Here is a 23992-nt window from a genome sequence, read left to right as displayed (position 1 = left end):
CCTATCGGGTCACCCACTGCAAGCGACGGCGACTCGATGGGTTCCCGATAGAACAGGGCAGCCCCGATAGAATTTTGGTCAGGCGCGTGTTTTTAAATGAATAAAATGATTTTTTTTAATTGTTCAATTGGTCAGGCGCGTGTTTACACGAGCCAATTTTTTTAAAAAAATAAATAAAATAAAATTGAATTTTAAATGAATTTAATTGTTGCTGCTTTTCTTTTGTTTCAACTTCATGGTCATTCGACCATTTTATTTTATTTTCCTTTTTTCTCTTCTATAAATTTGCCTATCTTCTTCTTCTTCACCTCTCTTCCATACTCTTCTATCTTCTCTTTCAATTTCTCTCCAAAAACAAAAAAATGGATCCATACAATTCCAATTGGTACGACTCAAATTGGATTTCCGACCTCTCCGGCGGAGATGATTATCATCCCAATTTGGCGGGTATCAACTTGGAGGAGGAACCTCATCCAAACGGTGATGAGGAGCCACCGGCCACTCACAGTGCGCCGAAGCCCAAGAAACGAGGGCGGCGAAAGGCTATGGCCTTCAAGGAGAAGGCGACGACGAGAAGGCGCTCATAGTAATTTTAAATTATGTCTTCAGGTTTTTTTTTTTAATGTAATCTTTAGGATTTTTAAAATTAATGAAGTTTAATTTGAAGTCAATTGTGTTATTTAAATTTATGCAATTAAAATTAAATGAAAAATATAATAATCAAAACTCAAAAGATCAGGTCACTTATCATGTCATCTCACTGCAGCCTCACTGACCCAATGTGGTCCTCCCTCTATCAGGTCAGCTATCAAGTCATCCCCACTTATACTCTTATAAAAGCATCTTTATCAATAACCAATCATTCAAAATTAAAGCTAAAAGACAAAAAAATTGTACCCCCCGTCCGTGCTAAAAAATTTGCCCATCAACCTTTCAGAACTCAAGTCACCATGACACAATGTCATGATGTAATTGATAATTAATTATTCATCGTTACCATTATTCTAATTGATATCAATACTCAAATATAAATAATGAGAGAAACACATCAACCTTTCAGAATTGCACCGTATATATCGAGGGAGAAACACATTTGTCACAACTAAATGTCATTTACAAACACACAACCACCAAGGGGGAACGACGAGGAAGAAAATCTAGCAAGAAGCTATTTAAATTAACGCGCCAACAAACAAAATGCAGATTACTACGCTAGCTCATGGATTGATGATATTCACAATAATTCTTTTGGAGATTAAGTCTGAATTCCTGATCTTTGCTGCAATGTTTTTGGTTGTCATCATCTTTTAACTCCTTCAGATAATCAAACGACACAATCGCTTTTGGGAGGGTATCCAGATACGGACAATTGTAGATTTCTAATTTCTGGAGCATACACATTGCACCTTCTCCAACTTGTACATTTCTCAGATTCCACAACTCTTCAATGCACAAGCCTTTGAGACGAGGGAAGCCGTAGCGTAAGATCACCATTTGTTGACCAGTGTATGCATTGGCATGGGGTCTTCATCAAGACAGCTATTAACCAACGTCAATGATTCAAGTTTTGGAGGGACATTATTTGGTAACCTCGCAAGGAGTCCATCCAATTTGAGCGTCGTAGTCTTTGTAGAATAGCAAGCTCATCCAAACAAGGCATGCTTTTGAAACGATGCCCTCTTAAGATTAGATAATCAAGATACTCCAAGTCAGCCAATGACACAAAGAGCTTGCTTACATCTGATTTTCCATCCAATTCTTCTATGCCTAATTTCTTAAGAAAAGTCAACATTTTTAAGCCCAATAGCCCATATGTCCAATTATCAATTGAGACATAGGTTAAGGTCTCTAGAAACAGTAGCGCGCCTATCTTCAGAGGCTTTAGGCAAATCACATCAGACAAGTAGATGTGGCGAAGGCTACGCATTTCCTATATAATATCTGGCACATCCACCATAAAGTTTAGAGCTATATCAAGAACCTCGAGGTTTTTCAAGAACCCCAACGAGTTTGGCAGCTCTTGTATGTGATTGTTTCTCAATCCCAAGTATCTTAATTCAATCAATGTGCCAATACTTTCCGGTAAAATCTTCAACCCAAAATCTTCCAAGTCAAGTATCTTAAGTAGTTCAAAACTCTTCCAATAAGACGGACTAGTGTCCAAGTAGCCACCTCCATGGAAGAAGAGAGAAACAAGATGTTTATCTTGATCCGTGGAGTAGTTGAACTTGTCTCTGCTACAAATGATAACAAGCACGATGATCACAAGGACTCTCAGAGGGTTGATTATTTCCATTGTTCCTTAGGATCTCAAAACCTAATTCCTTCTCTGCTTTTTGGATGGATAGCATGTGTAGCAAAGCATTCATTTGATACTTCGTGCCCTTGTTCTTGACTTCAATAACGGATTCATTAATTAAACCATATAAATATGAGCAACATTGATGTACATAATCCACTACTCCTCCTGCAACCCAAATCTGTGTCAACTTTTCTACCCTCAAAGTTGTACTTTTCTTAAAGAAGCACATAGACATGAAACATAGCTCCAGTTTGGGATCCAGTTTATGATAAAACGATTCCAATAACTTCAATGTTGAACCAAAATCAACTGATTCAAGAAGTTGCTCCCATTCATTCCCTCCTGAGAGTTTCTTTTCTGCTAACTGCTTTCCCACCTCTTTTATCGCTAATGGCAGACCGTCACATTTTCTCAACATTTGTTTTCCCATATGCTCCAAGGACTTCGGGAATTTGTGCTCACCCGTCAACTTATTGCCATGGTTTATTGTTTTCAAAAACAATAGCCAGCTCTGTTTAGAATCCAAAGGTTTCATCTGATGAACATCTTCATCGCCTACACGAATGTTGATATGGGTCGTGTGACTTGTGAGCAGCAATCTACTTCCATTCCCTGCTTACATAAGAACAAATTTAAATTGTTAGATTACTTGATTCAGTCATAAATTTAAAAAAAACAAAAAACCATTGGACACTAACAATATTTGGAATTTATTTTAACGGCTGCATGGCTGTAGCCTGTATATCTCTTTGGCAAGAGTTGTCTTTCCAGTACCACACATCCCTTTGATAAGAAGAGTCTTCCGGTATCCTATCCCACCAATAATCCCACCACAGCATCTTCATGATCATCAACATTTTTTGATGATCTCATGTTGGACTCCATCTCCGGCCCATTATCTCCCAGTTTAAGCATCGCACTTTGATCTCTCCGATCCAACTATGGATGGAATCATAGTGGAAATGATGGAGTTCGTGTCGTTTGCAAAGGTCGAGGGCATCGTCAGCCACGTCCACAAGGTCACTTACAAAAAAATTGCTTCTCCCCTCTTCCAATTTCTTATCCCTCACCATATCCAGAATCTCTATCATCCCTTTAATTACCCTTTCCATTTGCTCATTTGTTGTCTTGAGCTCTCGATAATTAATGTCCAGCTTCTGTATCACTGATAAGAGGAGGGCCACCGACATGTTTTTGCCCCAATAGGCAATTTAACAGCATTAGTAGCCGGGATGGATCTAAGAATTCAATAATGACCGGGCGGGATTTCACCAGATGATTTTAATAAAGTTTTAGTAAAAAAAAAAACGAGTTGAATCTTGAAATAATTATTTAAAATTACACAATCATGGCCGGACGAGATTAATATATATAGATAAAAAAAATTTAAATCATATATATAAAGGTAATATAAAAAAAAATTGATCGGTCGACGGCCGAGGGTGCCTGGCCTTTAGATTCGTCCCTGATTAGTTGTGAATAGTGATGACTATATAGATGCAGGGCAGTCTCTGAGGGTGGGCCACCATGGGCGACTGCCCAGGGCCCATCATTTTCGAGGCCTAAAATTTTTTATATCCTTTTATATGTACTATTATTATTATGGGCTTAACTCTTTTTTTTTTGTGTATGCTACTAGCATAAAAAAAAAAAAATGAGGCCCCAAAAATTACATTCCATAACAATTTTGGGGCCCAAAAAAATTATAAGGTCTAATATCATCTTTTGTGTATACTATGCACATTGGCTCTGTTATGAAATAATTCGAAAGTCTAATATCTTTTTCTGAAAAAGTATAGGGATGAAGGTTTTAATACAAGTTTGACTATTGCTAAGAGTCTTGCATCTAATATGAATATGGAGCCAATATTTTCAATAAAACGTCAGTTAGAATTTGAATATTTTGTAGTTGTTGTGGAGACGACGATTGCTTCTCTAAACTGTAGATTTAAAGAAATAAAATCATTTAATCATATGTTTGGGTTTTCGTTTAATTTGATTCGAAAACTTTACATCTTTAGATAGTGAAAAATTAAGACATTTGTTAATTTAAAATTTACTTTTACTCATGATATGAGTTAGATGATTTATTTATTGAATTAATAATATTACAAATGAAATTGCCAAATAAAATAACGTCAACGATTGAAATTCTTGAATTTATAAAAATTACAATCAACAATGCTTTTGCATCGACCACCAACCTTAATACCAAGGTAACTAAAAGGAAGGGATCTCACCTTACACTTGAGTATCGCCGCCCATCTCCTCATTTTATCATCGTCCACCCCGACTCCCATTAAACTGCTCTTGTTGAAATTCACCGCCAAACCCGACAGAAACTGAAAAAGGAGTAAGATGTTCTTCATTGTCTCCGCATTTCTGTCATCCACGTCTAAGATAAAAATTGTATCGTCTGCATATTGCAGATGCGAAAAATGGATTTTGTCCTTCCCAATCACAGCGGAGAGCAGGAACTGCCTAGCTGTCGCTCTCTCGACTAGTGAATGTAGGCCTTCGACAACAATAAGAAACAGGAAAGGAGACATTGGGTCTCCCTGTCGCAGACCTCTCTCCATCCTAAAATCCCCGGAGGCAGAACCGTTGACCAAGACACTCGCAGAAGCAGAGGAGAGACATCCTATAATCCAATTTCTCCAAATAACATCGAAATTAAGAAGGTCAAGCATAGCGTCTAGGAAATCCCATTCAACCGAGTCATATGCCTTGGCGAAGTCTATCTTGAAAAAGATTCGACCCACTTTCCTCTTCTTCGCCTCCACGATTGCCTCATTCAGTATCACCACCCCATCAAGAATATATCGATCTCTCGCGATTGCAAGACGTATTATATTTGCTTTAAAATAAGAAATATTCACGTGTTTTGGATGAATTCATATTGTTTCTTTTACAATTACTAAAAGTTGGTGATTTTTATGTTTTGCTAAATACTCCATCCGTCCCTGAAATAAGTTCCTCTTTTTCATTTTTGGGACGTCCCCCAAATAAGTTCCTCTTTCTTTCTTTCCATTTTTGGACAACTACCCCACCACTAATAATACTTTATTTATTCTTACTTTTCACTTTTTCACCACTCTCAATACTAATTATAACACTTTTTCACCTTTTCACCATTCCCAATACTAATTATAATATATTTTTCTCCACTATCAATACACTTTACCATTTTTCCTTAAAACCCGTGTCGTCCCCAAAGAGGAACTTATTTTGGGGACGGAGGGAGTATCAAATACTACTATATAAATTGATACCTTGAAAAAAAAAAGTTACACTATATGTAGAGATTTATTTTAAAATTCTCGCTTAGGGCCCCGTGAGACATAGGTACGATCCTATTCATGTATTTTGCTTTTCTCAAGAAACAAGGTGTTGACTTACTGTTGCTGACATAAGATTGTGAAAAACAAGAACAGTTGATCCAATATCGATCCTACCACCAAAACATATTAATATTTCTTTTACTTCTTAAATATTGAAGCTTCGCAAGCAATGACGCATTTCTGTAAAACGCATTTTCCATTCAATCCTCCCCTTGTCTCAAGTGTGTGATATCTATCTTTCAAGACTAAAACTAATTAACCATACAAAGAGGAATTGTGGCCAAAAATTTTGATGAAGAAGTTGGCATTTATTTGATGATGCCAAAAATTCTTTCGTTTAGACCATCTCCAACCATTTACACCAAACTCAAACCCATTTTACAGTATATGTTACTTCCAACACTAATTCTGCTCCAATCATTTACTTTTTCTAGCATAATCCATATCTCATTGCTCAAGAAGTTGGCAATAAGGTAGAAATTTTTTTTGTGGACGCCTCAAAATGAAAAAGTAGTTAGTTTTTTCATGGACAGAGGAAGTTTTTACCATTCCACTCATTTATTTGATTCAATTCCCTTTCCAGTCCTCTAATTAAACCAAACGAGCACTAAGTAACAACACAATGATCACCATGAAATTCAAGAAAAACACCATTTTCAACTGTAAACATAGAAATACTGCAAACTCTTAGAAATCTAAGAGACAAGAATAATATTGTCTGCCGTAACTTGAGCAATATATCCCAACAAATACACAACCAGCGAGGAGGAAATCAAGGAAGATAATGTAGCTAGAAACTATCCATATTAACGCCAACAGGGAAAACGTACGTAACAATAATGCAAACAACTCTGCTAGCTCATGTATTGATGTTCACAATCGCTATTTTAGAGATTAAGTACTCTGAATTCCTGATCTTTGTTGCAATGCTTTTGGTTGTCACCATCATTAACTTCTTCAGAGATAGAAACAACGAATTTGGGAGGGTATCCAGATATGGACAATCATGGATTTCCAATTTCTTGAGCCGAAAGATTGCACGTTCTCCACATTGTACATTCCTCAGATTCCACAACTCTTCGATGCACATGACTTTGAGATGAGGGAAGCTCTTGTTCAAGATCACCATTTGTTGACCAGTGTATGCATTCCGCAATTTCAGGTACTCTAGCTTGGGTAACTTCGTGGCTAGTAGTGGCATGGGGTCTTCATCAAGACAGCTATTAACCAACGTCAATGATTCTATATTTGGAGGGAAACTTGTTGGAAGCCTGCCAAGGAGTCCATCCAATTTAAGTGTTTTGAGACTGTGTAGACTACCAAGCTCATCCAAACAAGGCATGCTTCGGAAACGATACCCTCTTAAGATCAGGTGGCTAAGATCTTTTAATTCAGCCAATGACACAAAAAGCTTGCGTGCATCTGAGTTTCCATCCAATTCCTCTATGCCCAATTTCTTAAGAAGAGTCAACATTTTTAAGCCCGATAGCTCATATTTCCAGTTATCAATCGAGACATAGGTTAAGGTCTCTAGGAACTGTAGCGCGTCTATCTTCAAAGGCTTTCGGCAAATCACATCAGACATGTAGATGTGGCGAAGGCTACACATTTCCCATATAATATCTGGCACCGCCACCATAAAGTTTTGAGCTACGTCAAGAACCTCAAGCTTTTTCAAGCACCCCAACGACTATGGAAGCTCTTTTATGTAATTATTTCTAGACCCCAAGTATCTTAATTCCATCAATTTGTCGATACTCTCCGGTAAAATCTTCAACCCAAAATCTTCCAAGTCAAGTATCTTAAGCAGTTCAAAGCTCTTCCAATAAGACGAACTAGTGTCGATGTAGCCACCTCCATGGAAGAAGAGGGAAACAAGATGTTTATCTTGATCTGTGGAGTAGTTGAACTTGTCTCTGCTACAAATGATAACACGATGATGACGAGGACTCTCAGATGGTCGATTATTTCCATTTTTCCTTAGGATCTCAAAACCTAGTTTCTCCTCTGCTTTTAGGATGGATAGCATGTGTAGCAGAGGATTCATGTGATACTCCGTGCCCTTGTCCCCGACTTCGATAAAAGATTCATCGATTAAACCATTTATATATGGTTCATAGTTAGATCTTGAAACCACTCCTGCTGCATGCCAAATCTCTCTCAACCTTCCCGCCCTCAAAGTTGTACTTTCCTTAAACAAGGACATATACAGGAAACATGACTCCAATTGGGGATCCAATTTTTGATAAAATGGTTCCAATAACTTCAATGTTGAACCAAAATCAACTGATTCAAGAAGTTGTTCCCATTCACTCCCTCCTGAGACTTTCTTTTCTGCTAACTGCTTTCCCACCTCTTTTATAGCTAATGGCAGACCGCCACATTTTCTCAACATCTGTTTTCCCATATGCTCCAAGTTCATTGGGAATTTGTGGTCACCCGTCAATTTATTGCCATGGTTTATTGTTTTCAAAAACAACTGCCAGCTCTTATTAGAATCCAAAGGTTTCATCTCATGAACATCTTCATCACGTACATCTATGTCCATATATATGCCTCATGTGACTTGTGAACAAGCATCTACTTGCCTGGACTGCTTACATAAGAACAATACAAAAAGGAACAATCAGAAGGATTCAGCCATAGTAAACGCACCCTAAAACTTAAAATTTTGAAGCAGCGCTTAAGTTAAAATCTAAGTTAGCGCAACACGACTAGATCATAAGTGGAAAGATGATCATATATACATACTTTCTTTTGGAAGAGCATTCAAGAATGACTTCAAGTGCATTTGTTTGGGCACGTCATCGAGAACTATCAAATATCGCTTTCCTTGCAGGAGTTGGCAAACCATACCTTGGAGCCTCTGGGTGCTCATATTCTCCAATGACGTAGATGTATAACGATTCTTAGGATAATCTTTTACCTGTTGTATTAGTTTGATAAATAGTTCTTTAAGAGTGATGTGAGTAGAATTAGATACCCAAGCGCGGCGCTCGAAGTGCTTCTTGACGGTTGGATGGTTGTATATCTCTCTCGCAAGAGTTGTCTTTCCACTACCAGACATCCCTTTGATAACAACAGTCTTGAACATAGATTTCTTACTTTCTAATGCTTTCCCAATAATCCTTGTATGAATCAGCATTTCCACTTCTTCCTTGAAGCCCACAACATCTACATCATCATCAACATTTTCTGATGATCTCATGTTGGACTCATCATCTCCCAGTTTCAGCATCTGCTTCTTGATCTCTCCAATCCAACTAAGGATGGACTTATAGTAAATATAACGGTTATATTTGGAAAGGAAGAGAATATAGTTAGCCATGTAAATGAGGTCAGATAAAAAAAAATTGAGGATTCTCCCCTCTTCCAATTTCTTATCCCTCACAATATCCACAATCTCTCTCATCTCTTTAATTACTCTTTCCATTTCCCGATTAGCCCATATCTGATATAAATGTTCTTTTCCTCTGGGGGGATTGTTCTCTAGATAATCGTCCAGCTCCTGTATCACCGACAAGAGGAGGGCCTCCGACATGTTTGTGCTTCAACCAAACTGCCCTAATACCCAATTTAACAGCATTAACAGCTAGGAAAAAATGATGTTGGATTGAATAGAATTTACTCAAGTGAAAGATTTCAAGAACCTGACACTAGAACATCATAATCATGTGAATTTAATTTTTGATTTAATCGAAAACATTATAAACACGTGAATTCTAAAATTAGGCTGCGTTTACTTTGATGGATAAATTTATCATTGGAAATGAGAGATAACAAAAATTTATGCCATCAAAAGTCTCATTTTGTTTTTCCAACATTTGACACAAAAGAAAAATTCACAATTTTTTCTTTTTTATTTTCACTTCAAGGATGGATAATATATACTACTCCCTCCGTTCCAAACGAAATGTCCTATTTCTTTTCGGCACGGAGATTAAGAAATGTGTATAAAGTAGATAAAGTGGATTGGTGGAAATTATTTAAATATTAAGTATAGAGAGAGAGTGTATTACCCAAAAAGGAAACGGGACATTTCGTTTGGGACAGCCCAAAAAGGAAAATAAGACATTTCGATTGGGGCGGAGGGAGAATAATTTTTTTGATTTGGGGAAGGTGGAGTGGTGGAATTTGAACCCTGGACCTCACTGTTCGCATACATGAGTCAGCACCGCTTGGTGTCCCTTGGGACCAAGGATGAATAATATTATTCTTCCATTTTTGGTATAATAATATTATCCATCCTTGAAGTGAAAATAAGGAAGGAAAAATGATGAACTTCTCTTTTGTGTCCAATGTTGGAAACGAAAGAAGACATTTAAAGACATAAATTTTTGTTATCCTTCCTATTCCAATGATAAATTTATCCATCAAAATAAACGCACCCTTAAACTAATCTACAAAGAATGAAAAAATTACCCTTTTGGTGTGCGTGTGTTGGCCTAGCGGTGAGAGGTTAATGCTCAAGACCTTGAAGTGGTGGATCTTTAAATTTCTTTATTTATTTATGTAATTTATCAAAAAAAAAATTACCCTTTTGTAATTTCTCTTGTTATCTTCGACTTTCTGATTCAATCCTCCCTTCTCATGAAATTAGCTCTTCTTGATCTTCCAATAATCCTTTGATTTGAAGGGTAGAATGTAATACATTTCAAGTCATAACAAATTTGAAAAGAACTTTACACTAGACTAGATATAACAAGGAAGAGACCAAAAATCTTACGAAATTAATTTCATCTTTACATAGTGATGACTATATGGATCCATGAGGTCCTTCTACATTTGGTGGCTTGGACAATATAATATTCTACTATCATTAATTCTTAAAGAGGAGTTCTTCACTTGTTTTTGTTTTTGTAAAAATAATAGTATTAAGAGTTAAGGTGCAGATAAACCTCTGTAATATAGGCCCCTATAGCGTATTGCTCCTCATACTCACTGTGTGTGCAAATAGGCCCTCAAAGTCCGAAAAATCGGTTAATTAAGCCCGTTTGACTAACTGCTGTTAGTCAAACGTTAGTTAAATTTTCTTTTTACCCCCAATTTCTTTTTTCTTCTAATTTCTACCCTCAATTCCAATTCAACCACCGCCGACATCTACCTCGCCACCGCCGATCACCTTTCCCTCAATTCGGCGTCGCCATCGCCGTCGCCACCACCGAGGTTCAAGAAGCACGCCGCCGACCTCAGTGTCGGCGTCGGCGTCGGCGTCTGCGCCTCCTGCCTACGCAAATCGGACGTGCAGAAACACCCTCCGCCTCTCTCGTTTCCACGATCGGTCTACCCTTACATCTCGCGGCGAATGCCTCCTTCGGCGCCGCCTCCTCGCATATCCACGGCCACCAACGGAGTCCTGTTCTGTTTCTCCGTTTTGGTTCTCTAATGTGATTCCCGGTCGCCGGAGAAAGTAGATTATGTTGTTCTCGGTTGACGAGAGTTCGATCGGAGCGCAGTAGAGAGCCTGTCGGAATCGAGATCACTGGCGAGATGCTCCAACGAGCATTGCCACTGCGGATCGAGTGGCTACTTGTCGGAATCGTCGCAGGGGTGGAGGCAAACGCCGCAGAGGACTTCGGTGGCGGCGGCGGATTGAGGGAGAGGTGACCGGCGGCCTCGTCGCCACAGGAAGACCGGTGGCGCCGAGGGAAATGTCGGCGGTGGTTGAATTGGAATTGGGGGTAGAAATTGGAAGAAGAAAGAAATTGGGGGTAAAAAAAAAAATTTGACTAGCGTTTGACTAACAACGGTTAGTCAAATGAGCTTAATTGATCGATTTTTCGGACTTTGGGGGCCTATTTGCACACACAGTGAGTATATATAGAGAGCAATACGCTATAGGGGCCTATACTACATGGGCCTATCTACACCTTAACCCTAGTATTAAATCTAAAAATTATGTGACCTTTGACCATATAAACCACTCTACTACGAGGCTAATACACACATTACTATTTTTTAAGCAAGAGTCACTACAACAAAAGTTTCTATTAATGACATGAGGCTTGATATCTAATATTCGTGTCATAAAAATTAGTGACATTTGAAAGTGTAACTATTAGTGACATAATCGATCACCTACCCACCGTGGGCAAGCATAACATACACACCACTGATGTGACAATTTTAATTAAAAAAGAGAATCAACACATCTTACTCTAATTAAAATTATCTTCTCCAATTAAAATTGTCACATCAATGGTGGGCATGTTATGCTTGCCCACGATGGGCAGGGGATCGTTTATGCTATTAGTGATTAACTACACCATCAAATGTCACTAATTTTTATGACACACATAATAGCTACCAAGTGAATTCTTTTGTTGTAGTGAATATTACTCCTTTTATCAACGAAAACAAGTCCTAGGAAAGGTTGGTACGAATTTTAAGAAAATTTATTTATGTATTTAGTAAGTGAAAAAGAGCTGCACAAATTAAAAAAAGTGGAGAAGGTTAATGAGAAAAAGGATCCCACAAATTAAAATATGTTGTGTCCATAAATGACAATATTATGTGTTATATATATGGGAATCTTAAGGGCAATAGTTAGCCAGTATATTATTTGCTAAAAAACATTAGGACATACTTTTGTAGACGGATATAAATAACAAATTATGATATGTTTTTGTGAACGGAGAAAATACTAAATGCAACCTGCACGCAGGCGAGACCTTAACACCACACAATGGTGATAAAACTACACCGCATGCAAACGAGAATACAACACCGCAACTAGCTAGACTCTTTTAAACTAGTCTTCACATATTTAAATTAATAATCAGTCTTAATAATCAAATAATTTATTCTAATAATTAAAATTAATTATTAAAAAGTAACATGTCCCAGTCGGGTACAATTAATTCTAATTAAACTAGTAAAATTATACTATAACACAAAAAAAGTAAAATTGAATAAAAAAATATACTAGAAAAATTAAAAAAGTAAAAATGGGACACACACTAAAAAAATAGATAAAGATCCCATTGCAAATATCAAACAATATGACTCAAAATATACTAATTTTCACATGCATATATGCAGTAAATTGGAACATAAAAGAGAATATAATTCCCTATATCAAAATTATAATAACAAATAAAATCTAATAAAATCATAAACCATGGTCCATGAACACCAAATCTATATATTGTCTCTTCGGAAATATCTAACAAGAATATCAATTTATTCAGGCATCCAAATGATTCTGGGTTTATAAAAATTTCCTGAAGTGAAAGATTTCAAATAATTAAATTTTATGAATTAAAAGAAAAAGAAACATATGGAGTATACCTTTTTGTGAATCTTCTTCTTACTCGTCTTGATCTACTTTCCGAATCAATCCTCGCTTTTCCTGAGCTTTTGCTTGCTTTTTTTGATATAGGATTCCAAAACTTCTGTTACAAAAGAAAAGATAAAAGGACTTGGTGGCTTAGACATACAGTTGAAATCTTTCAATTATTATAAATTCCTTATTTGCCGCAGCGTGCATGTTTCCACGTTCACCCCCCACATCCTGCTTAATTTCTTGGTGCCAAAAACAAGATTGTAAAAAACAAGTTGGCATTTAATTATTTCTTGGTGCCACAAACAAGATTAAAAAAAACAAGTTGTCATTTAATTATTTCATGGTGCCAAAAATTCTTTTGTTTAGAATGGAGAATATTTAACCTTTTTATAGCTAAGACAATCAAAATACACGCCTTATATGAAAAGAAGGCAAGAAGATGCAGCCACTGGCGGATCCGGGGCTGAAGCCACCTCCCAATTTTTGAGTTTTTTAATATATTTTTAAGTAAAAAAAATAAAATATTTTTTTTCACTATTCCCAATACACTCAACAACTTTTTCTCCACTCTCAATATACTCAACAATTTTTTTTTCATAAAACCCGTGTCAGTCTCTCTTAAAAAGTTTTTTTGTGGACGAAGGAGTATAATATCAAACCATATATTATTTGAACAATTATCCTGATTTTTCTTTCACCGAGTCCTAAGAGAATAAAATTTCATAAATCAAATAATTGCATGTATATATAATATTTTTAAATGCATTAAAGTTATATTGTGTAAAATAAGAGAGAGGAGAGAGAAGAATATTCTATTCCGAAACTTCTAACTTGTATAATTTTTTCATTTTAAATCTAATTTATTTTATTAGGTATCAAATTACTTGTCATGATCTTTAATTTGATAAATAAATTAAATATTTTATTATTAACTAAAATGCATATTTTTAGGAAAAAAGAAACATAAAAATAAAAAGAAAAAGAAATAAAGAAAATTTTGTTATTTATAGAAAATTTATATGTTTGGATTTGAAAATTTCCATGTTGAGAGAATTATTATTTACAAAGTAATAAAATAAAAGCATTTGTATATTATTAAAGAAAATAAATATAGAATTACAGGAAAATAAAATAAAAATTTCTTATTAATCCATGTGGGACAATGAATTATTATTATTATTATTATTATTATTATTATTATTATTATTATTATTATTATTAACGATTTGCTTTATTTAAATTTTTTGATTCAAGATAAATACTAATTCACTTCAGAAATCTGACTCTATTTAAGAACATCATAATCATGTGAATTTTAAAACGATCAAATCTAAGTAGAATAAAATTAACTTGTTGTGATTCTTCTCATCTTTCCTACTCGGTTCTCCTTTTTCCTCAACTTCGCCAGCGTGTGTTTTGATTAGTAGATTGAAATTGGAAAGTCATAAACTAAAATTGAAATTAAACTCTATAAAACAAGAATGTTGCATATTATATACTCCATTTTTCATACGGGAAAAAGAACAACTTAGGCATACAATTAATTGAAAAATCGAAAAAAAAATTGAGTTTCAAATGCCCGAGTCAGAAAGTTTTTTAAGACAATAATTTAGGTTGATTTGAAAATCAGGACAATAGCTTTCGGACTTATAAAAATAGGACACTAATTAATAAATGTTGCACCTGTAGGACATTTCTCGGCCAATTATTGAATTTTCAGACTTTCCCGCATGGACCAAACTCATGACATTCTATCTGGAGCCGTAAAAATGACGTGCTTGCCACATAATCAACCCCTCTGTGCAGGTTGTCATGTGCTTGGTCCGTACAAAAAAGTCCAAAAATTCAATAATTGGCCCATAAATGTCCTGCGCGGGTGCAATGCTTATTAATTAGTGTCCTATTTTTACAAGTCCAAAAGTTATTGTCCTAATTTCCAAATCAACCTAAGTTATTGTCCTAAAAAACCTTCTGACTCCAAATGCCCAAACACAAACTGAACAGTTTGAAAATAACCCAATTGATAACACGTTTCCCCTCCAATCATTAGATAATGGGAAAGGATTATTCATCCTTCGAAACAAACACAATTAAACAGTTCAACACAAACACAAACAGAAAAATTCAGCGGAGAGCTGCTAGAGTAATCGCGCAATCACACTGGGATAGACTCATAAACTTCTTCTTATCTGATGAGATTTTCAATTGATACAACTAATTTTGATTCCATTTTGACAATAGCAAATAAGCAAGAATTGTAAATTTGTATTGGATTCAGTAAACCTGAGTTAAGATAACATACTGCCGGTGACGGATCAACTAATGTGCGGCGCTGCAGAATCCGGCGGTGTTTACTGTGAATTTTGAATTTCGTTTGAGTAGAATAAGGGATTTTGAATTGTCCAGTTGAAGAAGCCAAATAATGTGCATATTTAACAACCACTAATAAAATAATATGATCAGCAGCTTACATCAAGCCAGCTGAAGTGTTTGTTGGTTATCCTTGACATCATCTAATGATACGCAGCGGAATATACATTCAAGGATTAGATCTAGATTTACAAATGCATCATGTGTAGAGATAGGCACACAACGAAAGGAATAACTTACTCGTTGTGTGGTTAGCGTGCGTCTTGATTCTTGCCGTGAATCCACTACTAAGGTATCCACGTGTATGTCGATTCGATGCAGGAACGATTCCAAGTGCACGATTCAATCGTCGACAGCTAGGAAATCTCCGATTGAAGCTATAGTGCTCTCTTTGTGTTTTGCAAGCAAAAGCCCTTTCTTTGTAAGACCAAGACTCATACTTATAAGCCAAAAGTATTAGCTTACCTTGTAAGCCAAAGAGTTGGCTTCTCTTATAAGCCAAAGAGTTGTCTTGCTAAGGAAGTCAATCATACTCCAATTAATAGGTCCAATAGTCCAACTAGTTCCCAATTAATTAAGTGTTATTAGAATATATCAAATATATCCTAATCTAGTCCATAATATCTTTCAATCTCCCACTTGGACTAGCATTAGATTAAACACCAAGCACTATCCTTGCACCCTTGAGCGAATCAACAATACACATAAAGTGTGACCCTTTAGGCCTCCATTATCGACGATAATCAAATTAAAGTCTACACAAAACTCCTAGACTGCGTTGTGTAGCGAACTCGATATATGAAGAACGTTTACGTGGATTCTGTAAACAAACCTTTATATGAAGTTTATGCAATATCCCTTCATTCACGAACCACTCGATTGAGCCTAAGATCTGCCATGTGTCTATCCCAATAGCTCAATCATTTTATCTCATCTTTATTAAATGACCCTTCCGATCATATTCAATTATTCTAATGGAATATATCTTTGCATTGGCCAATGACTAACGGTCAAATAATATAGAGAATTTTGAAGTGTTCTCTCGAAATTCAAATCGAGGAATGAATCCTATTCTTGGTTCAACTACCATTTCCATTTGCCTCATGATGTACCCAACACAAGCCGTATCTACCCCTTTGATGGAGTGCAAGCATTGTACTTGGTCAAAGCACACCACTCAACAAACAAAATGAGTATTGACCTCAAGTCAAAGGACTATTACATACTCCATACACTATTAAATCATAGACACTAGAACAAATGATTTAATAGCAGGGTATACCAATACTCTCCAAAATATCCATGTGTCCATCACGAGAATCAAATTACTCGTAGTTGTGAGATCAACTACATTCTCTAAGAATATGATGCAGACCATATGCTAACCTATTGCATGTCATCAATATCCCATTCTTGATGACCATTGGTTAGGGCATCTTTAGAATTACACTCAAACCATTAATGTCTCACATCATTCATAGTAGTGATAATTCAAGGGAACAAATAAAAGAATAAAGTCAAACAATAAAACCAAATATTCTAATAAATGCACTAGCCCATGAAATCAAATAACATATATAAATGTGATCAGGTAAGGATGTCTCAATTCAAATTGTTTCTAAGACATTCAAACCAAAACTCCCACTAAATTAAAGCCAACTTCCAACATGTCTAACACCCAAGTTCTCAAAATGCTTGTTGTGTTTTGCTATACACAACGGCTTGGTGAAAGGATCGGCTAAGTTATCATCAGTGGGTACTCTTTCTAATTTCACATCGCCTCTTTCAATTATTTCTCTGATTAGATGATATCTCCGGGGAATGTGCTTGTTTCTATTCGTGGGTCTTGATTCCTTTGCTTGCGCAACTGCACCAGTGTTGTCACAATACAACGGTATTGCACAATTGGTGCTTGGAATGACACCCAGTTCTTTCACGAATTCTAACAGAGCCACAGCCTCCTTAGCAGCTTCAGATGCAGCAATATACTCGGCTTCGGTGGTGGAGTCGGCAGTAGTGCTTTGTTTGGAACTATTCCAACTAACTGCTCCACCATTGAGGATGAAGACATAGCCAGACTGTGACTTATAGTCATCATGGTCTGTTTGGAAGCTAGCATCAGTATACCCAGTAACTGATAACTCTGGCTGTCCACCATAGACTAAGAAGTATTCTTTAGTCCTTCTAAGGTACTTTAGAATAGTCTTGACTGTTCTCCAATGTACCTCATCGGGATTTTGCTAAAATCTGCCTGTCATGCTAAGCGCATATGCCACATCTGGCCTAGTAGATGTCATGGCATACATTATCGATCCTATAGCAGAAGCATATGGGATCTTTTTCATGTATTCAATCTCTTGGTCACTAGAAGGGCAACCCTTCTTAGACAAGATTATACCATGTCCCATAGGAAGAAATCATTTCTTAGAATTTTCCATTGAGAAACGCTTTAGCAATTTGTCTATGTAGGTGGATTGTGATAATCATAACAATCTATTAGGTCTATCCCGATAGATCTTTATCCCAAGGATATAGGAAGCATCACCCAAGTCCTTCATCATGAAGGAGCTAGCCAACCAATCTTTCACAGATTGCATCATGGAACGATCACTACCCATAATCAAAATGTCATCAACATATATGATAAGGTAGACAATATTCCCATCTTTGCGTTTACTATAAACACATGGATCCTCTTTGCTTCTGACAAAATCAAACGATTTGATAGCTCTGTCAAAGCAAATATTCCAACTCCTAGAAGCTTGCTTAAGTCCATAAATGGACTTCTTTAGCCTACATACTGCATTCGGCCTTTCTTTGGATACAAAACCTTCAGGTTGAGTCGTATAGACTTCCTCTTCAAGTTCTCTTGTATTGTGACCTTGTTCCTTAGAGACAAAGGTGTCTTAAAGAGACGTCACATTCCGAGAAACAATCACCTTGTGATCACCGGGAACGTAGAAATAATATCCAATTGTTTCCTTAGGATATCCCACAAAATAACATTTCTCACTTTTAGATTCCAACTTATCAGTCATCATTTTCTTAACAAAAGCAGGACATCCCCAGGTCCGCATATGGTTAAGACTTACCTTTTTGCCACACCATAGTTCATATGGTGTTTTCTCAACTGATTTAGAAGGAACTCTATTCAGAATATAAACAGCGGTCTGTAAGGCATGATCCCAAAGGAATAAAGGGAGACTTGCAAAACTCATCATGGATCGAACCATATCTAATAAAGTTCGATTCCTCCTTTCGGATACCCCATTCATTTGAGGTGTCCCCGGAGGAGTCCAGTCTGACCGAATTCCATGTGATTTTAAGTAATCAAGAAACTCATGGCTTAAGTATTCTCCTCCTCGATCTGATCGAAGAGCCTTTATACTTTTGCCAAGTTGTTTCTCGACTTCTAACTTGAACTCCTTAAATTTCTCAAAGGCCTCAGATTTATGCTTCATGAGATACACATATCCATACCTCGAAAAATCATCAGTAAAAGTTATGAAGTACGAATATCCACCTCTTGCTTCTGTTGGGAACGGTCCACACACATCTGTGTGAATCAATCCTATCAAGTCTTTGGATCGTAACCCTTTCCCAGAAAAAGGTTTCTTAGTCATCTTACCTTTGAGACAGGATTCACAAGCACCATATGACTCAAGGTCAAATGATTTGAGATAGTCTAACTTTCTCAATCTTGCTATCCTGTTCTCGTTGATATGACCAAGTCTACAATGCCAAAGATAGGTAGTATTATTCGCATTACTCAGTTTAGGTCGTTTGTTTTGTACATTGAGAATACTCCTTTCACATTCAAGATAATATAAACCATTCAAAAGAGAGGCACTTCCATAAAACAATCCATTAAGGGAAAACGAGCATCGACTGTTTCCAAAATGGAAGGAAAAACCTTCAATGTCTAACATCGGAATGGAAATAATATTCTTAGAAATAGAAGGAACGGAGTAACAATTACTTAAAACAAGTCTATTTCCCGAAGGAAGATCTAATCTATAAGTCCCCACGCGTTCAGCAGCAACTCTTGCTCCATTTCCCACGCGTAGATCGACTTCCCCAGGCATCACTTTCTTGGTTTCACTTAGGCCCTGCACATTATTGCAAATGTGTGAGCCACAAGCTGTATCTAATACCCAAGATTGTGAATTATCAATAGACATGTTTATCTCAATGACAAACATACCCGAGCTCAAACCCGATGCACCTTGTGCCTTGTATTTCGGGCAGTCTCTCTTCCAGTGCCCATTTTCATGACAAAATAGGCATTCATCCTTTGGCAACTTCGGCCTTTTCTGAGCCCCTCCACCTTTAGGCTTCAAACCAGCATCAAATGCCTTCTTCTGCTTGTACTTCCTTTTGGAAGACGTGGCAGTAGAGCTCACCATGAGCACAGATTTGCCTTTAGAGGTGGAAGACTCATAGGTCTTCAACATGTTATGAAGCTCAGGCAGGCTTGCCTTCGTGCCGTTCATATTGAAGTTCACAATGAAGTTTTCAAATGAGGCAGGCAAAGACTGCAGAATCAGATTGACAGAGACAATAGCGGGAAGCATCGTTCCAATCGATGCCAACCTCTCAATCAACCCGATCATCTTCAGTACATGATCAGAAACCTGACCCCCATCATGAAGCTTACACTTAAAGAGATCTCGGAGTATCTCATACTCCATAGTCTGAGCTTCTGAAGCATACAAACTCTTCAAGTGTTTCAACATATCATAAGGGAACATGTGTTCGTGTTGCCTCTGTAACTCCGTAGTCATAGAGGACAACATCACACATTGTGCCGATGTTGCATCCTCGACATGCTTCTTGTGAGCAGCTTCATCAAATGATGCATACTCAGCAGACTGCTTGTCAGGAATGACAGTGATTGGGTTGTCCAAGACATACTCAATCTTCTCTAGCCTTAAGACCAGACGCAAGCAACGGAGCCAATCCGTGAAGTTTGACCCAGTCAACTTGTTTTTTTCCATCAAACATTTCAGTGACAAATTCGACATATTATCTGATCAATAAATAAAGAAAAGCAAATTAGAAAGAATAAACTATGATCACATTGTATCACTAATCAAACAATGGGCTATCGTATTGATTAGCTCCCACTAATTTTAACATATCTTACGCCCCCAACGTAAAATACGGATTTATAATCCATATAAATCTTAGTGGTCCAAGATCCAAGTCAATATTATGCAGCCTCTGCTTTGCTGATGACTACAATAATATTACTTAGTAGGCCTCTAAGCCAATTGCAACAACAATTTTGCAATTCTTGGTTGATTAATCCAATTAATCTGCGTCCTTAAATTATTCTAGGTCGCTTTGCGTTCCAAAATAATTTAAGCAAGTCAACCCCATCACACGGTGCCAACCTATGAATGAGTCTTGGCCTTGTCGATTTAGAGCATACAATTTTATGTAAATACCCTTGGACGAAAAGGTTAGGTACTCAAACAATTATGATGGACGACGTGTTTTGTGCTTACACAAAGACTTATATTTAATGGGGATTTTAGTATGTGATACTAATTGCTTATATTTAATATCCAATATTAAATAGCAAAACAATTACTGGGTGCCGCCTACCCAGGCATATAAAATGCGGACCACACATATTGAGCGCCGCCTACCCATACATAGCAAAGCGGACTACATATACTGGGCGCCGCCTACCCAAGATAAATGCGGTCTTTAACTACTATAGTTAAATAATAAGCATAAAATCAAATAGCATGCTTATCACATAAAGACATAAAATCTCTACGAATAAAATAATTAATCAAATTAATATTTTATTCTCTAATTAAAAATGGGTTAATCAATTTATATTAATTCTAAATTAATATAAATTTATTTCTATTATTATTAATTCAAAATTAATAACAATAATTTAAATTTATTAATCCAATTAATAAATTAATTCTGAAATTGGGGGATTATTAATTCTAAATTAATAAAAGATTTTTTTTTTATGTTACAGCCCAACTGGACCATTTGAATGAAATAAAGGCCCAGCCCCTTTCATTAAATAATTTTCGCAGCCCATCAGGAGTAGTCCAGCAAAGGAAGCATAAGCCCAGCTCAAGGCCCAAGGACCCGCGGCCCAAAACCCACATAGGGTTTGGATCTGTTTTACAACAGCAGCCGCTGCTGCTTTCTTCTTCCCGTCGCCACGCCCGGAGACCTGGAGCCACGCCGCCGCTGCTCGAAGCCACGACGCCGACTACATCCCGCGATCTCGCCGGACGGTTTCCCACCGGTCGTCGATGCGTTGGCGTCCAAGCTAGCGTCGAGGAGAGATGTCTTTACAGGAGGAAGCAGAGGAGTTCTCGCCGCGGCAGAGCAGCTCCGCCTCGCGAGAACTCCACCGGCAATCGTCCTTCCGTCGCGCGCCGGTGCGCGCCAACCCGTCTCACCACCTCGCCGTCGCCTTCCACCGTCGGACTCCAAGCCCGAGATGGAGGGCTGCCACAGATGCAGCGGCACATCGGCTTGCAGCCATGACGCAGCTGCCGGCAGGTGGTCGGGCGCTGCACACCGGCGAGCCCCGAATCACCTGCCATTGTCTCTGTGTCATCAGCCTCCGGCGGCGGTTCGGTCGTCCGGCGATTCGAACCAACTTCAGATTGTAAGACTTAACAATTTTCCAAAACCAAGTTTTAAAATTTTCAGAATACGTTGTCCAGCAACAAGATCTCAATACAACTTTCGTAAACAGATTTCTAAAATCAAAATTCTTAACCCATAAACAATTAGAACACAATAGCAATTGTAAATCGAGCCCCGGGCTCTGATACCACTGTTGGTTATCCTTGACATCATCTAATGATACGCAGCGGAATATACATTCAAGGATTAGATCTAGATTTACAAATGCATCATGTGTAGAGATAGGCACACAACGAAATGAATAACTTACTCGTTGTGTGGTTAGCGTGCGTCTCGATTCTTGCCGTGAATCCACTACTAAGGTATCCACGTGTATGTCGATTCGATGCAGGAACGATTCCAAGTGCACGATTCAATCGTCGACAGCTAGGAAATCTTCGATTGAAGCTATAGTGCTCTCTTTGTGTTTTGCAAGCAAAAGCCCTTTCTTTGTAAGACCAAGACTCATACTTATAAGCCAAAAGTATTAGCTTACCTTGTAAGCCAAAGAGTTGGCTTCTCTTATAAGCCAAAGAGTTGTCTTACTAAGGAAGTCAATCCTACTCCAATTAATAGGTCCAATAGTCCAACTAGTTCCCAATTAATTAAGTGTTATTAGAATATATCAAATATATCCTAATCTAGTCCATAATATCTTTCAGTGTTGACTTATTGTTTCATGCATAAAATTTTGTAGGGATAAAAAACAAGTTTGAAAGATATTTAAATACTGTTAAGGCTGTTGAATGATTAATGAATGTCAACTTCCACTTTCACCCCACATGCATTCTTGCGTTTAATAATTATTCTTTAAGGCTGCATTTACTTTTTTTTTCGGTCAAAGAAAACTTTGTTTAAAAGCAAGAAACGGTACTGTTGGGTATCTTCGCCTAGCCAGGATTACACCTCTTGTTTTCCGAACCTCCAGTCTTCCTCACTCGTGCTCAAGCACTTGATCTTCTTCTTCTATCTTCTTCAAAGCTTCAGGTCTTCACTTCACTTCTCTGCTCCTTCTTCTTCTTCTATCTCCTCTTCCACAGCTTCTCCTCATTCCTTCTATTCTGATCTGCACAAGGGAGAAAGAAAGAGAGTAAAGAGGCACAAGTTCAGTAAAGAAAAGAAAAGGAGGAGAGAGTTCAGAGAGAGGGGAAAAGGTGTCCTCGGGACACGGTGGGGCTCAGATTTTTCCCTTGTACTCAGCAACCCTTCCGGCAGCAGGATGATCAAGGCCAAGAGATGGATTGAGGAGCAGCTTCTCAGATCTCAGATCAGCAGAGCCACCAACAGCAGGAGCTAGAAACAGGTCTCCGATGGCTCAGATCTTCTCAGGTAACCACCAAACAGGGCTCCGGTGAACAGGAAAGCCCGGTGATACCAACACCCACACAGGGAATCCTGTATTATCAAAGAAGTAACCACTATCTGAAAGGAATAGCAGAGCCTCTCACACTTTTGATAATACAGTTATCCCCATATGAGAGAGCATCAGGGATATAAAGGAGAGCAGCAACAACGGGAGGGAGAATCGCCATTGAAGGCGGTGGGAAGGTGGAAGAGGTGAGGAGTCGGGAAGAGAGAGAATTAGGGTAATGGAAGCGGCGCTGAGTGAAGTGAGAGAGAGAGTGGGGCTGGTGGGGTATATCAGATAGGGAAATGGGCTAGGGTTAGGGATTGGGCTCGGTTCTGGGCCCTAAAGTTGGCCCAGACAAAAGAAAAGAAAATGGGGGTAAATAAGAAATGGGCCAACCTCACATATCCACCTTTGGCACATTGATCATTTAGTCACCATGGAAGGGCCAGCCATTGAGTTGGAGTTGTCATCACAGCCCTCATTTTGACCCTTATCTGCCACAAAGTCAAGACAAGAGAGGGTGAGAGAAATATTATGCATATTTAATTCAATCTCTACACTAGAGACCAACCCAGGGGAAATCACCATTTCTCAAACCATCAGGTTATCATTGAAGACACAACAAGACTCAAACAACAAGAAAGCAACACCACACAAGACACAAACAGCAA

General features: G+C 37.7%; 1 protein-coding gene across 2 annotated transcripts; it reads right to left on the bottom strand.

Annotated features, from left to right (window-relative positions):
* Window positions 1-6285: 6285 nt before the first annotated feature.
* Window positions 6286-13132, bottom strand: LOC131017176 (putative disease resistance RPP13-like protein 2). 2 transcript variants are annotated; one of them, XM_057945909.1, is made up of 3 exons: window positions 12934-13132; window positions 8395-9207; window positions 6286-8236 (listed from the first exon to the last, which is right to left on the bottom strand). In XM_057945909.1, exons 2-3 carry the CDS (start codon window positions 9182-9184, stop codon window positions 8172-8174), a joined length of 855 nt encoding a protein of 284 aa, XP_057801892.1. In that variant the 5' UTR covers window positions 9185-9207; window positions 12934-13132; the 3' UTR covers window positions 6286-8171. The 2 variants fall into 2 exon arrangements, with proteins under 2 accessions (XP_057801892.1, XP_057801891.1); XM_057945908.1 differs by having other exon boundaries at window positions 6286-9207.
* Window positions 13133-23992: the final 10860 nt, after the last annotated feature.

This window comes from Salvia miltiorrhiza, chromosome 3 (assembly GCF_028751815.1).
Source record: "Salvia miltiorrhiza cultivar Shanhuang (shh) chromosome 3, IMPLAD_Smil_shh, whole genome shotgun sequence".
Lineage (NCBI taxonomy): Eukaryota > Viridiplantae > Streptophyta > Magnoliopsida > Lamiales > Lamiaceae > Salvia > Salvia miltiorrhiza.
Note: the sequence above shows the minus strand (reverse complement) of the source record. Positions and strands in the feature narration are given on the sequence as shown.